Source organism: Cuculus canorus, chromosome 3 (assembly GCF_017976375.1).
Source record: "Cuculus canorus isolate bCucCan1 chromosome 3, bCucCan1.pri, whole genome shotgun sequence".
Classification (NCBI taxonomy): Eukaryota; Metazoa; Chordata; class Aves; order Cuculiformes; family Cuculidae; genus Cuculus; species Cuculus canorus.
The window spans coordinates 101,168,141-101,183,551 of NC_071403.1; the positions used below are offsets into that span (position 1 = coordinate 101,168,141).

Consider the following 15,411-nt stretch of genomic DNA (forward strand, 5'->3'; position numbering starts at 1 on the left):
AGGGAAGCGAGTCCCTCTGCCAACAGCAGAACCTTGATATTGAGGGATTAAATAAAAACAATGTCATCACACACACAAGCCAATATTTTATTTGGATAACTTATAGCACTTAACTTGTTAACCTCAAAAATGCTTCATCACAACAACAAAAAGCATCTTGTCTTCTTTCATTCCCGGCACCACGTCATTGCTGCATTCATTGTTCAACTAGAACAGAATATGTCAACAGTTCACCACAGTAACATTGTATTTGGTTGGGGAAGTGAGGAGAAAGGAACTGGCCCCTTGTTCCTCAGAGCCAAGGCTTCTGCTCAAAGCCTTCTTTAAATGCTCGAGCGTTAGCATCCGGAAATATGCATTACAAACAGCTTGGGTGGAATTGGGAAGGGTTTTCATCTCCTGCACACACGCTACATTCAGGTCACATTTCATTTATGAGACCTGCAAGTACACAGTCAAGTGGGCAGCTGCACACACAGCAGCCTTCTGCATTCTAGCAGTTTCTCCTCCAGAGCCAGCTTTAGCAGTTACTACACGTCGTAAACAGCTGCTAACGCATAAGAAGGCAGAGACAGCACTCCCAGTGTTCTCCAAGCTCAAAAATATCAACTACCTTTCCTCCTAGTTCTATAGTCCCGTTTAGTTCCAAAAGGCCAGAGTAAAAGTAGGCACCAAGCATAGAGGGTTACTTCAACCTTTACTCTCCTTTCAAAGGACTTTCACCACCCCACCCTGCAGTTCTTGCTAGCAAGAAACTCCAAGCAACCTCGCTACCAGTAGGCTCCAGGTTCTCTTTAAACGGGACAGTTATAGGAGCCATTAAGCTCCTTAGGCTACAGGCGTACCCAGCTGACTGAAGAGGCCTCCAGCAACTGTCTAGTCCTGACACACCGTGCTCTACTCCCTCCTCCTCCACTTTGTGTCAGACACCAGGCCAGAAGGAAAGGCTCGTGTTCTGCTTCCAGGGAATACATTTGGACTCAGAAGGGTAATCTGACAGGTAAAGCCAATGCTGAATTTGATCACACTCCCCTCTTCCTCACCTGTCAGAAACATTTAGAGTCTAAGACTTCTAAGACGTGAAAGTAAACAAATCGACTTTGTTGTTGTTGTTGTTTTAAGGAAACATAAACTGGGATATTGAGGCAGGTGTCCCAGCTTCCTCTGAAGAGGGTTAGAGCAGGAACTGCTTACTTTCAATTGTAACTGTGTATCTAACTGATTGTCAGGGCTCTTGGACTAAAGGTTAGGAAAAAAACCAGGAAGATGCAATTCCCTGCCTCCACAGGGCTGCTCCACCTCTTCTCATCACCAGTACAACGCGGTGCTAGGTATGAGACCTCCCAGTCCCACTCTTTGGATTATTAAGTACTCAGGCCTGATCAGCCTGCAGGGAAAGTTCTCCTTTTACAGAAGCAGGAGAGACAAAGAACAGTGATGGCCTTGATGGCAAAGGCCAAGTGTATTCAAACACACTATCTAGAGCCCCAAACAAATCAGCTAACATAGTATTTGTTACCAGAGAAACAGCCGGGAGAGAGAAGACTGTCTCCAGTATTTGCCAATTCAGTAAGCACACAACAGGAAACTTTTACTCCCCACACAGCAATTCACCTCCCGTGCTACAACTCAGGTCCCTATAGAATCACTCGGGGGGTGGGGGTGGTGAAGGTGTGGCTACCTTAACAGGTATTTGCTTTCAACAACAATTCCAGAGGTGAAGGCAGAGGAACAGGGTCGAGCTGTAGGAAGACAGCAGATGCCCTGAAGAAGAGACCCAAACAGACAAGAATATGCGGTTACATTTGATAAAGTCAGTGTCCCTTAAAGCATCCCCAAAGCTCATTCAATATTCCACTAGAGTTCCACAGAGCACAGGTCATTCTTGAAAGCCTTTGAGGGTCACCGGTGCTTGAAACCAGACATAGTCCTCCCAAGTAGAAGTAGAAGCCAGAGGCTGATAAGGTGAGGCGCTTATGTCGATGCCTCCATCACAGGACAAGTTCACGGTCAGTTTCCTCCCTCGCGTCGGCACTTGATAGTTGAGCTTAGGCCGGAACCAGTCATCACCACAACTGCGGTGCCCCTGGAGCATGACAACAGTGCCCATGACAGGCAGGTCCTCAAGTTCACTGAAGACATCCGCAACAAAGAGAGAGTGAAAAAGCTTGCGAACGCAGGAAGCAGGTTCCAGGCTGTCCTCAGCACTGCCCTCACAGATACTCTCCAAGTTGAGCTCATAGAACTCCCTGGGGCTCATAACAGTGCCTCCAAGTAGAAATAGAACCCGAGGAACCCGTGTCAAACTGAACATTACTTCCATGTGCCGGAACAGTCCCTCCAGGTCTGTCAGCAGCTGCTGCCATTTCTTGCTTGCCCGGTCTAGGGAGGATGGCTTCTTACTCGCATCTTCATCCTGGAAAACAAAGTAAAACAGGAGTAGTACATCTCCTCATTAGGATGCATTAGTCCCAAGGCACTCTGCAGAGAGCACGGCCCATCAGATCCCTGGAAGTCACGGAGCTTTCAAAGGGCTCCTGTTAAAGAGACATCGTTACCCACATATAGAATCAGAAAACCCAAAAGAAACACAGAAAGGCCGCTCTCTTGCTACTCAGTGTGAATCGGAATCACACCACTGATCCATTCCCACGAGAATTACAAGCGTCATCTCTTAAAGATCAGCTGCCACTCCAAAGCCACTTAACACTGTTCTCTTCTTCGAGCTGAGTAACAAACCAAACAGTGACAGGCTTTGAGCAGGAAAGGGGACAACGGGAGACAGCCAGGAACCGGCTGAGGCTTCCCGGCCCTTCACCGGAGCTCCGCTCCCAAAAGCGCTCAGACACGCGCGGCCGGGACAGAACGGCCCCCGGGGCTCCCTCCCGGCCCCTCACCCGGCGGCAGAAGCAGCCGAGCTGCTCGTAGGGCAGCGGGAGCTGCTGCCGCTGGTACAGGACGTGCTTGAGGAGGTCGCGGGCGAAGCGGTAGCCGCTCTCCCGGCTCACGGCGCCCGGGAATGACACCCGCACAGAAGGACACGCCATCCCAGGCTCGTTCCGCCGGCGCTTGGCCCCGCCGCGGCCATCCAGGACCGGGGAGAAGCCGCCGGGACGCGGAACCGTCGCCTCCCGCTCGGCGCCGGGCATCACGGCAGCAGCAAAACTCGAATGGGCGCCGCCGCGGGGCATCACGGGAGCGGCGGGACGGCTTCCGGGGCGGTTTCCGGCGCCGCGGCCGCCATGCCCGGTGCGGGCAGCGGCGCTTCTGCCCGGCCTTGCAGGAGGAGCGGCCGCCCCCTGCTCCGGCCCCGGGCCGGGCCGCCGGCTCCGCTCCCCGGCAGAGGCATCGCCCGCGCTCTCCTCGTCACGCACCGAGCGGGACTCGCCGCGTTCGCAAACAGCGCGGGCGCCGCCTCCCGCGGAGGGAGCCGGGCAGCGGGGCCGGAGCGCGGTGCACACGGCCAGCAGGCGGCGCCCCTGGGCTCGGACTGCAGCTCCCATGGGCTTTCGCGGGAGGGCGGGGGTTGAGAGAGCGGGCGGGGGCGCCGCGGGGAACGCCGGGAACTGTGGTTCTGCGCCTTCGGGGTGCGCACGTAGGCGTAGGCGGGGGCGACTCCATTTCCCGTGACCCCGCGCGGCGGCCGCTGCCTCAGAGCATCTCCCTGATTCATTGGGAGGGAAACCGCTATGGATCGCGTCGCGCAAAGCCGCATCCCGCCTGGCCTTGAACTCCTCCAGGGCTGGGGCATCCATGACTTCTCTGGGCAACCTGTGCTAGTGCTTCAGCTCCCTGGAGGTAATGGACTTCCTCCTTATATCTAATCCAAGTCTCCCCTCTTTTAGTTTGAAACCGTTCCCCCTTGTCCTATCCCTGTGCTCCCTGCTAAAGAGTACCTTCCCATCTTCCCCATAGTCCCTTCAGGTACTGGAACGTCGTTATAAGTTTTCCTTGGAGAGATAATGTTTACCATCACAAGTCACAACTGCCTTAAAAAACCAAAAATCCTTTGCTGAGCCTTCCTGGGCATGGTCTTTGTAGTAATTTGTCTTTTTGAAAACAAGTCATTGGGATTATGTTCTTGGTTTTCTGTTGAGCTCTGTATATTTGCCATCAGCAATAAGCGCATGGGAAGTATATACAATACAATATGCATCTCATATTAGATAGATACATTCTTTCCTATTGAGATGAAGCATGTGTTTTTATCTCAAAATGACCTTTTTTTCTTGTCTTTTCTTTTCCCCAGGGTTTGAAACACTGTATAGAAAGGTTCAGTTTAGATCTGGCGAGTGGGAATCTTCCCTGGGGAAGGCAAAATAGCAATATTAAATTACTGAGCTGTCAGACCATCGAAGACTTCTATGACGATGTTGACAAAGAGGATAACGGTAATGAAGATTTGTTCTGATGTCCGTGTCATCTAAGTAATGAATGCTGGTCTGTACCCACAGTCTACAAGTCTTAAATATCTGTATAGACTGGTTTATTGTGTTTATCTAAAAAAAAAAAAAAAAAAAATATAGGGTGCTTAAATTACGTGGGACTTCATTGAGGAAAATAAAAGGGGTTATTCTATGCTTGCTGACAAGCTATAGCAGTGTATGGCGGGGTCATCGGTTGTTTTCTTCCTTCAGCTGTCTTCTTTGACCAATAAGCCCGTTCTCTCCATTGTTCGGCAATGTTACCTGTATCTTTCACTCCCCGTTCCAACCTCTATCTGCATCCGCATCCAGCTGGCGGCTGGTCACAAGCGGTGTTCCCCAGGGCTCAGTACCAGGGCTGGTTCAGTTTAATATCTGTAACAATGATATGGATGCGGGGATTGGATGCACCTTCAGTCAGTTTGCAGGTGGCACTAAGTTGGGTGGGATTGTTGATCTGCTGGATCTGTTCAAATCTTTACTGCAATTACTTGTTTGTTGAATTGGGGGGGTTTTATGCTGATTTTGAGCGATAACATCGTTGTTTCATTCTGAATCTGCTGAAAAGGAGCTATTCTTAAAAGATGTAACTGAGTCCAATCCGGCAATTAATAACGCCAGCTGAGTGATACAAGTGTATCCAATAATTATTTTTATATTTTTTCTGAACGAAGCCAGGTCTGTGCTCCTAGCATATGGGGTTTTTTTCCTGAACTCTTTGTCTAGCTAAAGGTCGTAGTCTACGCTTTGTGTATGGAAAACTTAATTTGAGAATAGTTGTGTGCTTGATTTGGCATGGAATTTGTTGTATTTTCTACTAGTAAAGAGACAATGTCTTGTCTTTTGCAGTAACATCTCCTTACACCAGCATCTCAATCTTTTGTTGGCAAGTGAACACACACGGTCAGGAAAAAACAGCTGCTTATTTGGGCGTGTTTGACATCAATCGCTGGTATGATGCTGAAATGCCGGATTCAATAAGGTAGAGTTTTATTAAGCTGTTTTCAGTGTCCTTACAAATAATTCATATAACTGTTGGCTTTTAGCTTATGCGCTTGTTTTCTTTAAGGCCAGAAAAATTCCTTCTTGATTGCCCTTATTTTGCCTTGTGGACACTGGAGAAGGTAACAAGCACGGTTTCTCCAGAACCCATTTTGGATGTTCTGGTCCACGAGAGGAGTCTAACCTGGGGAGCGCCTCCTTCTTACCTACCACCCGACCAGATTCTAAATGCGAGCGGCTATAATTTTGGTATGTATTTCACTGCTTTTAATAGTGAGAAGATTAAATTGAGCTCAGATGCCATTTTTTGGTTCTCTCACTCAATGTTCTCACTCAAAATGCAAACCAAACCAGAACATCCCAAGCCCCACAAACCCAGCCTTGATGGTGTGGTACTACCGAGACATTTAATATTGTGAATCGCATCTGGTGGTGCACTGTGTTTTGGGTTTAGGTGCTTTTGTAATGTAGCCTGTGAAGCGGTGATGGTCATAAAATGACTTTGAACTGAAGCTCAAAGCGCAGCACCTCGGTAGCGCTAGAGATAAGATTTCTGTGCACAGCAATTTTTTTTTTTAAAACAAACTTGTAAGTGATCTGATGAAGACAATGGGTAGTCAGTTCTATCTTTGCAGTTACTGCTGTTTGAAAAATGTAAACCGCTTTCCAGAAGGAGTGAGCTTTTACTGTCTCAGACAGTAAAAGACAGGGATTTCAGATTTGTGGAAGTGTGTTAGGGCAAATAACAGTTCTGCCCGGTGTGGTAGCTAAAAGTAAATTCCTTGGGAAGTTGGCCTAGCCCCTACGCTGTTTACTTTGCAACCCTGATGCCGACTCTTAAGATTCCAAACAGACGTTCTGGTATCAGCTCCATCTCGGGAATAACTTGGGGAATGAAGACTTACTTTAGTTTCTCTTTGCTGAATTGTGATGGTATCGTTCAGAGATTTGTAGTGTTGATGGCTCAGATGTTGAAAGTATGAAATGTTCTCATTTCATTTTGTGTGTTCTGCTTAGGAGGAGCAGTTAGAGGTGATATTATGAAAGGCAGGAAAGGGCTAGAATGGGAAAGGCAAAAGCTGGGAAAAGCGGCAAAGGGGAAAGGCAGGAGCGTCCGATGCAAGATTAACTCTTCTTCTCTGTCTGTGGAGCTGCCTGGTAGAAAGTGGAGCAGCTTTTTTCCAGGAAGGATGCCTTTTTGTGTTCATTTGTCTTTGCTACTTGCACACCTGTGCATGTAGCATCAAGGCAGGTTTTCCATCCCACTTTCTCATGCCCTCTCCATGGCCACGTAGGTAAATCCATAGGGTGCCTCACCAGGTGTACTCTCTTTTGAGAAGGGTAATGCTTATTCCTAATAAATCATAGAATCCCTAGGTCGGAAAAGACCTTTAAGATCATCAAGTTCAACTGTACCTGCCCACTACTAAATTGTGTCCCTAAGAACTTAATCTACCCACCTTTTAGACACCTCCAGTGATGGGGACTCAACCACCTCCCTGGGCAGCCTGTTCCAGTGCTTGAAGAAGTTTCTTTCTGTGAAAAAGTTTTCCCTAATGTCCAAACTGAACCTGCCCTTGCACAGCTTGAGGCCATTCCCTCTTGTCCTATCGCCTGTCACTAGGGGGAAGAGACCAACAGGCACCTCTCTACAATGTCCTTTCAGGCAGTTGTGGACAGTGATAAGGTCTCCCCTCAGCCTCCTCTTCTCTAGGATAAACAACTGCCGTTCCCTCAGCCGCTCCTCATAAAACTTGTTCTGCAAGTGTTCATTCATACACTTATGTTTTGACTTCAGACCTCAGGCTTTTGAATAGTGGAGAACTCAACACCACAATTTTTGAGGCAATCAATCAGTTTTGTTTTAGAGAAAGCAGCTCCTGGAGAATACACACCACCCCTGTTAATAAAAATCAAAAGAGGAAAACATCAGTAGTAGAGTGACAGAGTGACACTGTTTTTGAAGTCAAAGACGTGTTTCCCTGCCGAAGAAAGGGCAAGCCACTTCGTCCCACAGGAGAGCACAGGAGGAATTTGGCAGGCTGGTCTCATTCAGAGGTGCATTTTGGCATCCAGCAGACTCAATAGAAACAATTCCATTAACTGAAAATATAAACAATGGTGAAGTAGATACTGCAAAAGCATTATGGAAAAGCTGTGAGTAAGCAACTGATCACCGAGTGGCTTTAAATCAGCTTGTGGTGGACTACCTTTCTCACACAGCCCTGTGGGTGAGGTAACACAGAAATCCACAGGGTTAGGAGATGTGTATCTTCAGAGAGAAACATATGCACGCAGTAGCTTTAAGGGAGATCAAGCTTTTCTGCATTGCCAATGACTTTTTAGGCAGACAAGCTGGGTCTTGCAGAAGAGATACAGCTGCTTGAACCATTGCAGTTAGTGTAACAACACAGCTAGGAGCTGACACACACAAAAGAGACGCACCAAAAAACCGTGAAACTGCCATTTTTGTGGAAATAGTAATGTTTTAGGTCCACTGTTGAGACTGTTACACTGTCATTGTCTTCAGTTGAAGCCTGTTCGTGGACTGACTGTCTAGAAAGAAATAGAGCAGTGCTGGAGGAGCAGGAACAGAACTGATGGGGAAGTCGAGAAAAGTTGTTACATCTTCATTACCTGTCTGTTGAACCATCTGCATAGTCATGAGTTAGGGCTCGGATCCCTGATTAACTTGAAAAAGGAGGACAAAATGGAGAAAAGGAAAAAATAAGTAAATGTTTGAGAAGAAATGGATTTTTTTTTCTCCCAGACTTGGCCAAATTACAGCTTCAGAGCCACTGCACGGATTTTTACAACTAATTGTGAATGAATTTTCAACTCCATACATGTTTCCAACATCAGTCAGCTTTTGCACAAACAAGCATAGAAAGGATTTTCCAAAGTGTGATTTAAAGCTGTCTGCTGGTTGAGCTGATATAGGATGTATTTTGTGTCAGTGTTCAGGGGAAAAAAAAGGCCTGTGTATTGACCAGGAAGCTAGAAAACACTTAATATAGCATGGGCAGGTCTGATAGTCTTTACAGGTTGTGTTTTCGTCAACTATAGCTGTTAGTTTGCTGCCGTCTTTAAGACTCTACGTAGTAATTAATGCTTGCTCAGATTGCTGCCCTAAAGCGTGTTACTGATACAAGCATTCTGACAACTGAAGGGAATGTTTCTATTATTTCTGTTGCTGGTTATCCAGAACTTTATTGATTGAATAATGATGTTGTTTTAATCTGTACTTTTTGATTGGTGCTTCAGACCTTGAATTTTTAAAAGAAATCTGGTCCTTCAAAAAGGGAAGTAGTTCATGGTAGGTAAAAGAGGTGTCTCGTAGCTGGCTTGCTGTCCCCTAAGCTAGCTGATGTCCAGCCATCCAGAGAGATGTCTTTAGAGACCCATCCGGTCATTCTGTGCCACAGATAAGCAGAAGGAAATGTGCAGTTGGTGCTGGTGATGAGCAGCCTTCATCTGCATCTGTTTCTCAAAGTATTAGGTTCAGCGCAATAGGTGATGATAAGGGGAGGTCTCCATCAGACGGGAACTATTGCAAACATCAGCTCTACCTGACAATTACATCACTACTTCCCCTTGTTTTCCCTTCATCGGTAGGCTTTTCTGCATCCTCTCGAAGCAGGTCTTCCCCTCTGTAGCTGATGCTTTGGGCTGCTGTAGCCCAATTTACTCCTCTTGGACTGCTCTCTTGTGGCTACAACACTGCCATCAGCTTTGTTTCCTGACACTCACTCCCTTCTATCTGCTTTATCCCACCAGAGTGCCTTCACCTTCCTCTGGCATAGGGTTTCCATTTGCAGTGCACCAGCTGTTGTCTTCCACCACAAGTGTTTCAGGAGAGATGGAGCCTTTGTGACAAACAGCCCATCTTCCCTCAGGCAGGATCTAAGCGAAATGATCGTCTAGCCTTGCTACAGTAGGGCAGTAGAGGAGCAGTCTTGCCACTGCGCTTATCTTCCTCTCAGATGCTTCCTGTATTCTTCACCCGATTTGTGGAAGTGTGTTAGGGCAAATAACAGTTCTGCCCGGTGTGGTAGCTAAAAATAAATTCCTTGGCAAGTTGGCCTAGCCCCTACGCTGTTCCAAGCTTGATGTAGACTGTTAAGATTCTAATCAGATGTTCTGGTATCAGCTCCAGCTCAGAAATAACTTGGGAAATCAAGACTTGTTTTAGTTTCTCTTTGCTGAAGTGTGATGATATCATTCAGAGACTTGTACTGTTGATGGCTCAGATGTTCTCATTTCATTTTGTCCTTAATTCTGCTTGGGAGGAGCTTCATTGGGAAATGAAGACTTGCTTTAGTTTCTCTTTGCTGAATTGGGATGATATCGTTCAGAGATTTGTAGTGTTGATGGCTCAGATGTTGAAAGTATGGAATGTTCTCATTTCATTTTGTCTGTTCTGCTTAGGAGGAGCCGTTAGAGGCAATATTGTCTGCGGCTGTCCAGACAGGATCTTTACAACTCCTGACTGGATGCATTAAACATTGGACATCTGAAAGTAAGACTAGTAAGGCTGCTTTTCTGGTTTGTCTTTTTTCAGTTTGAAACTGTTGATTCATTTCTTTTTTTGTTGTCTTCTTTTAAAGAGCAGCCGAATTCTGCAGCAAATTTACAGTTTATCCGTGACTGTGCTTGGAAGAAAGTGGTCTACACCAAAGATGAATTTGACCACATATGTGAGTACTAGTGTAGTCATTCTGCAAATGCAAAATCATTCTTTCTGTCTGAGCTTATTCAGTAACCTGTTGGTATGTGATATTGCTCACGTGTACCTTGAAACTCTGAAATTGCTCTGTTGGGTGATGATTTAATATCTCTTCTTGAAAAGGTGTTCCACTGTTTGATGGCTCGTGCTGCTTCCTTGATCCACAAATGGTACAGTCTCTTCAGCCCTGCCAGTATCTCTTGAGCAACCTTAGCAGAGTCTTAAACTGTTTTCAAAGAGAACCGCAAGAGCTTACTGACAAAGAATTGTCTGATAGTATTACTAAGACTTTGGTATGTTTTAGTAAGATTAGGAATCATGCTTGGGTTATAATTGTGGAAACATAAGCTTTGGTTGATAAGTATGTTCAAATATTGTATTTGCAATGCTGAAAATAGGAAGGCAGTGTAAACGAGTGACTTGTAAGTTACTTAGGTTTCTATAGCTTTCTCAATTATTAGTTTTTCTTGATGGATTGAGGGAATGTTCTACAGGAAAAATCTCTAATACAGGAAAACCAGATGTCTGGATCATGAATGTATTTAGTAGCTTTGATTTTTTTATTTTAACCTTAGCAAATCTGTTCTTTGAAGGGGTTGCTTTCTGTTTTGCTGGTGATCGTGTTTTTTTTCTTCACATTGGAGAGTGATACGGAGTGAAAAAAGTAAAGGTAGAGAATTCTACCATGTTATTTTTATACTTTGCATTTAGTGTGATGAAGGGAGTTTTTTAAAAATGAAAGGAATTGCATAACAAAAATAATCTTATGCCTTTTTTAGGTTTTGCAGACTTGAGAAATAAGCAGGTGTTAGCTAGCGACTTCTCTGTGTATGCAGAAATGGTCATCTTGTTCTGTCAATCTGGTCTTCTTACAGAGAGTGGAACACATTCTTGGCCATGCTTTTGTAGATGTTTTGTCAATGACAAGTCATGCTGCTTCAGTGACACACACGTGTGCTGAAGTTCTCTTGGTGAGACTGAGATTTTACCAGCTTTTCAAGTGCACAGCGTAGAACGATGTAAGTAGTTTCTTGCCTGGATATTTCTTAAAAACGTCAGTAAGGAGTAGGTTATGTCCACAGCTTGAAATAGCTGGGATTTTAAACAAATAACTACTAAACAACAAAGACTGGACACTTGTTTGTTACACTCACAGCATGACCTGCATGTTTGGAACCTTTTATTTATTGCTTGAGGAAAAAGCACACCTTGGAATCACTTGTTTATTTGGATGGATTATAAATTCTATTGTCAGTCGCAACTGCCTCACAAATGTTCACATGACACAGTTATAAAAACATTCCTCTTGACAATTGTTTTTTTTTGATAGTGAGCTTCAGCTTACGCTTCATGTTTTGAATGCTACCATGAGTGTAAACTTAAGACGGTACTTGACACAAGGCAAGTTGAGTCTTGCGTCTCGCATCTCTCCTGGCAACGGCAGAAACAGGACTGGCTTCTTTCAGAGTTGGAGTCTTGTCTGTGCTTCTTGATGCTTAGCTTGTATGATCTCTTATCTTTCTTAGTCAACGTTTTTAGTTTAAATGTGATATTACTTCTTTAACTTGCTTTTACTTTGTTGCATGTAGATGGGATGATGCAATTGTTTACCTCTTTCTACAATTATCCTCTGGTTTGACCCGCTATACTGGCCAGTGACAGAAACTGGAGCATTTGTCAAGGTAAGCCTACAGCTCTGGCACATTCCCACTGCAGATCCGGAAGTGGAAGTGAATGATTTTTATGTCGACATTTATATTTGCAGCCAGATGAGTTTTGGTGGAAGCTGCAGTGTATTAGAGGTTGACTTGAAAGTTCATCTTACTGAGCTTACTTCTCGAGTAACTTAGATACAGGCTGGTGTGTTCCTTTCACATGCATTTCAAGTCATAATCCTGCCTTTGTATGTTTGGTACTTTCTTTGACTCATGGGAGCTTTCTGGTTTTGTTTGGACTGGAGGAAATCTGTTGCACTGAGGAGCTGGAATTAGTATCTTCCTCTGTCCAAATCCCTGCTACCTTTTGTTTCAGACGAAAATGGTATTCTGACTACGTGATGATTGAGGGCATAGTTTCGCACTTAAGAGACCAAGTTGCAAAGTTGTGGCAGAGAGATGAAGGAGGGACTGGGAAATATCCCCCTCCCAGATTACATGTGAGTGCCTTATTCACTGAAAACACCACCATCCCCCTCCCCACCCAACCCCACCCAAGAGCCAATGATTTATGAATGACTGGTGTGCTTACAAAACCTTTTAATTTTTCCTTTCAGGCACTGCTGGATCTCTATTTACTAGAAAACATTGAAGAAATCTACAAACATGCGATTCTATCCTTCCTGGTTACTTTTATTACGCCTTCAGGATATGCACACAAATGTTCTTATGTGTTTGTCACCTACATGCTTAAGGACATATGTTAATTGAAACTTCAAACACAAAGCTAGTGAAAACATTTAGTTTAGAATTAAGTCGTAGACAGTAGCATTGTTTTATTTTTTTGTACTGTGGAAGTTTGGTTTTTTTAGTGTTTTGTTGCCAGGTCTTTTCTCCTATGAGAGGATGGGTTTACTAAGAAATGTGAAAGGCAAAAAGCCCCATCAGTTTTTTTCTAAAAATTTACACACAGCTTTTAATTTTTAGGGCACCCGTACCTGTAGCAAATGGCTTCTTACTAGAATGATGCACTGAAACCTGCTGCTTCCAAGCAGAAGGGTTTCTAACAGTGACTTAGAGTAGATGAGTTTTGCTGAAATCGTCTCTTTTCCAGCACAGCCAGCAGTGCTGGCTTTTGTTCTGTTGAAAGTGCAGGCACACAGAATAATAAAAAGAGAGAAGAGGGAAGTCGTTGGGCAGACCCTTAATTTTTAAGCTTCTGAATTAGCCAGAATTGCTCTTCTGGTTTGTTACCTGACCCAGGAGGGGAGCCTAGAGAGCGAGGGCTTTGAAAACAATGGTAGCCCAGAGCTGCCTTCGAACAAGTCCCTAAAAACAGGGGGTCAGAAAGTGGCACTCCCAGTGGTGGATCTGCATGCTGGTTTAGATCCAGTTTTAATCATTCAGAGCAAAGTTGTATTGTGAGGACCCCATCAATTACACTGTTTTACATCCTCTGGAAATGAGGAAGAAAACCGAGCATAGAATTTTTTGCTTTAGTAATTCATCACTGGCTGTTCTGAATGTTTGGCTGGTAGCTCCACTGACTGTAGAGGGAGCCTGAGTTTATAACAGAAGTATTTAAATATCTAGAGCTAAGCTTTTTGCGTGCCTTAGAGAAATCGAAGTATCTTTCTTTCTGGTTACTTCCTCAGAATAGAGTTTTGTGCTTAGGACCGGGCGGTCTCCAGGTTAAAATAGCTTAAAATGGCAAGACAAAGATGTTAGTATTTTCTGATTCCTTCCTTCTATATTCTTATTTCATTATTTTTTCTAAATGCAATGGGATATTTTGTTGGTCTTGCAGATTTGTTAGCCTTAATTGGATATTTGATATCAGGCCATTTGCTTAGTGCTGGACATCTTCAATTGCTGGTCAAATCAAACTCAAATTATAGTCTAGTCCTTCGCCGCTGCTTTTGCTCTCCCTCAGGGCCTTGTAAAGCTTAATCAAGGATTTTGGCTTCTTGATCACTATGATTATGAATTAAGTATGTTACTGTTCCGTTGGATGCACATTACCGTGCAAGGCTGTCCTCTATAAAATGATTTTCAGAAATTGCTGCTTAGCTAGTAACAGGTACTAAAACACAATAGGCTTTTTTTCGTAGTCCTGCAGGGGCATCTTCAGCAATTAGTTGTGATTTAAGATTGTGTTTCAATTCCTTGCACAGGTAATTGATAAAAACAAAGTAGAAATCAACTTGAATAATGCCCGACAGTTCAATTTTCAGAGCCATCCATTTAGATTGTTTTCAGCAGACCAGTTGAGCACTTCTCAAAGCCAGTGTTTTTGGTACTTTCAATATTAAAACTAGGATCATAGCTGCAAGATTTGATCTGGAAGACTCCAAAAGTGACTTTTCAACCTAATTCATGTTGTTTCTGATGCTGAAGGTGGTACTTTGCCTGTCACGATGTCAATAGAATCCAGTTGTCTGGGAGAATAACTCCACAGGAGAGCACAGGAGGAATTTGGCAGGCTGGTTATATTCAGAGGTGCATTTTGGTACCCAGCAGACTCACTAGAAACCATTTCATTAACTGAAAACACTCATGCATTGATACTGTGAAAGCATTATGGAAAATCTATGAATACATCCGTTCAAAGTCCAATGGTGAATAAATGGCTTTAAATCAGCTTGTGGTGAGTTGCCTTCCTTGCACAGCCCTGTGGGTGAGGTAACAGAAATCCACAGGGTTAGGAGATCTGTATTTTCAGAGAGCAACATATGCACGCAGTAGCTTTAGGGGAGATCAAGCTGCTCTGCGTGGGCAATTACCTACTTTTTAGGCAGACAAGCTGGGTCTTGCAGAAGAGATACAGCTGCTTGAACCATTGCAATTGGTGTAGCAACACAGCCAGGCTCTGACACACACAAAAAAAGCCAAACCAAAGTAAGCAACCCAAAACACACTAATCAAACCATATACAGTGTGTTGAAATATAGAATGTCAACTTGCTCTTACCTGCAGCTTACTGAGGAACAATCTCTTAGTCAATGAAACAGCCAACAGCCATCCCCATCTATGAACCCTAAGAGCTGCTTTTTTACCTATTAATTGTCCCAAGGAGATGGCAAAGTCCTTAAGATCTAATCTGGACAAATACTGCTTCAAATGCAGTCCTACAACCCCACAACTATCATGAGCGACCACCTCATGGGGACAGAGAGCAGCAAGAGCTTTCCCCTCCTGGGCTTAGATTCAGACGTTTGCTGTGAGGCTGTTGCATTCAGTTACATCTCTAGTCATCTAAAGAAACTGTCTCCCCTCAGCCTCCTCTTCTCTAGGCTAAACAACCCCAGTCCTCTCAGCCACTCCCTGTAAGACTTGTTCTCCAGCCCCTTCACCAGCTTTGTTGCTCTCATGTCGACACGCTCCAGGACCTCAATGTCTTCCTTGTAGTGAGGGGCCCAAAACTGAACACGGGTCTTTCTCTGCCAGGCAGCTTTCCAGCCACACTTCCCCAAGCCTGTAGCGCTGCACAAGGTTGTTGTGTCCCAAGTGCAGGACTCTGCATTTGGCCTTGGTAAACCTCATCCCATTGGCCTCAGCCCACCAATCCAGCCTGTTCAGATCCCTCTACAGAGACTCCTTACTC

At 44.7% G+C, this 15,411-nt stretch overlaps 1 protein-coding gene and 1 long non-coding RNA gene across 9 annotated transcripts; one reads left to right on the plus strand and one right to left on the minus strand.

The window, feature by feature from the left end:
* Positions 1–78: 78 nt before the first annotated feature.
* Positions 79–3,793, minus strand: LOC128851800 (MAD2L1-binding protein-like). 2 transcript variants are annotated; one of them, XM_054063304.1, is made up of 2 exons: positions 3,375–3,793; positions 79–2,416 (listed from the first exon to the last, which is right to left on the minus strand). In XM_054063304.1, exons 1-2 carry the CDS (start codon positions 3,753–3,755, stop codon positions 1,880–1,882), a joined length of 918 nt encoding a protein of 305 aa, XP_053919279.1. In that variant the 5' UTR covers positions 3,756–3,793; the 3' UTR covers positions 79–1,879. The 2 variants fall into 2 exon arrangements, with proteins under 2 accessions (XP_053919279.1, XP_053919281.1); XM_054063306.1 differs by lacking the exon at positions 3,375–3,793 and adding an exon at positions 2,898–3,309.
* LOC128851801 (uncharacterized) lies at positions 3,661–14,432 on the plus strand. Of its 7 annotated transcripts, none has more exons than XR_008449252.1 (9): positions 3,661–3,798; positions 4,250–4,391; positions 5,274–5,406; positions 5,494–5,675; positions 9,855–9,945; positions 10,034–11,171; positions 11,742–11,834; positions 12,184–12,307; positions 12,425–14,432. It is a non-coding gene; the product is annotated as an uncharacterized LOC128851801 (long non-coding RNA). The 7 variants fall into 7 exon arrangements; XR_008449251.1 differs by having other exon boundaries at positions 10,034–10,123; positions 11,028–11,834; XR_008449253.1 differs by having other exon boundaries at positions 4,250–4,440; positions 10,034–11,834.
* The last annotated feature ends 979 nt before the right edge of the window (positions 14,433–15,411 follow it).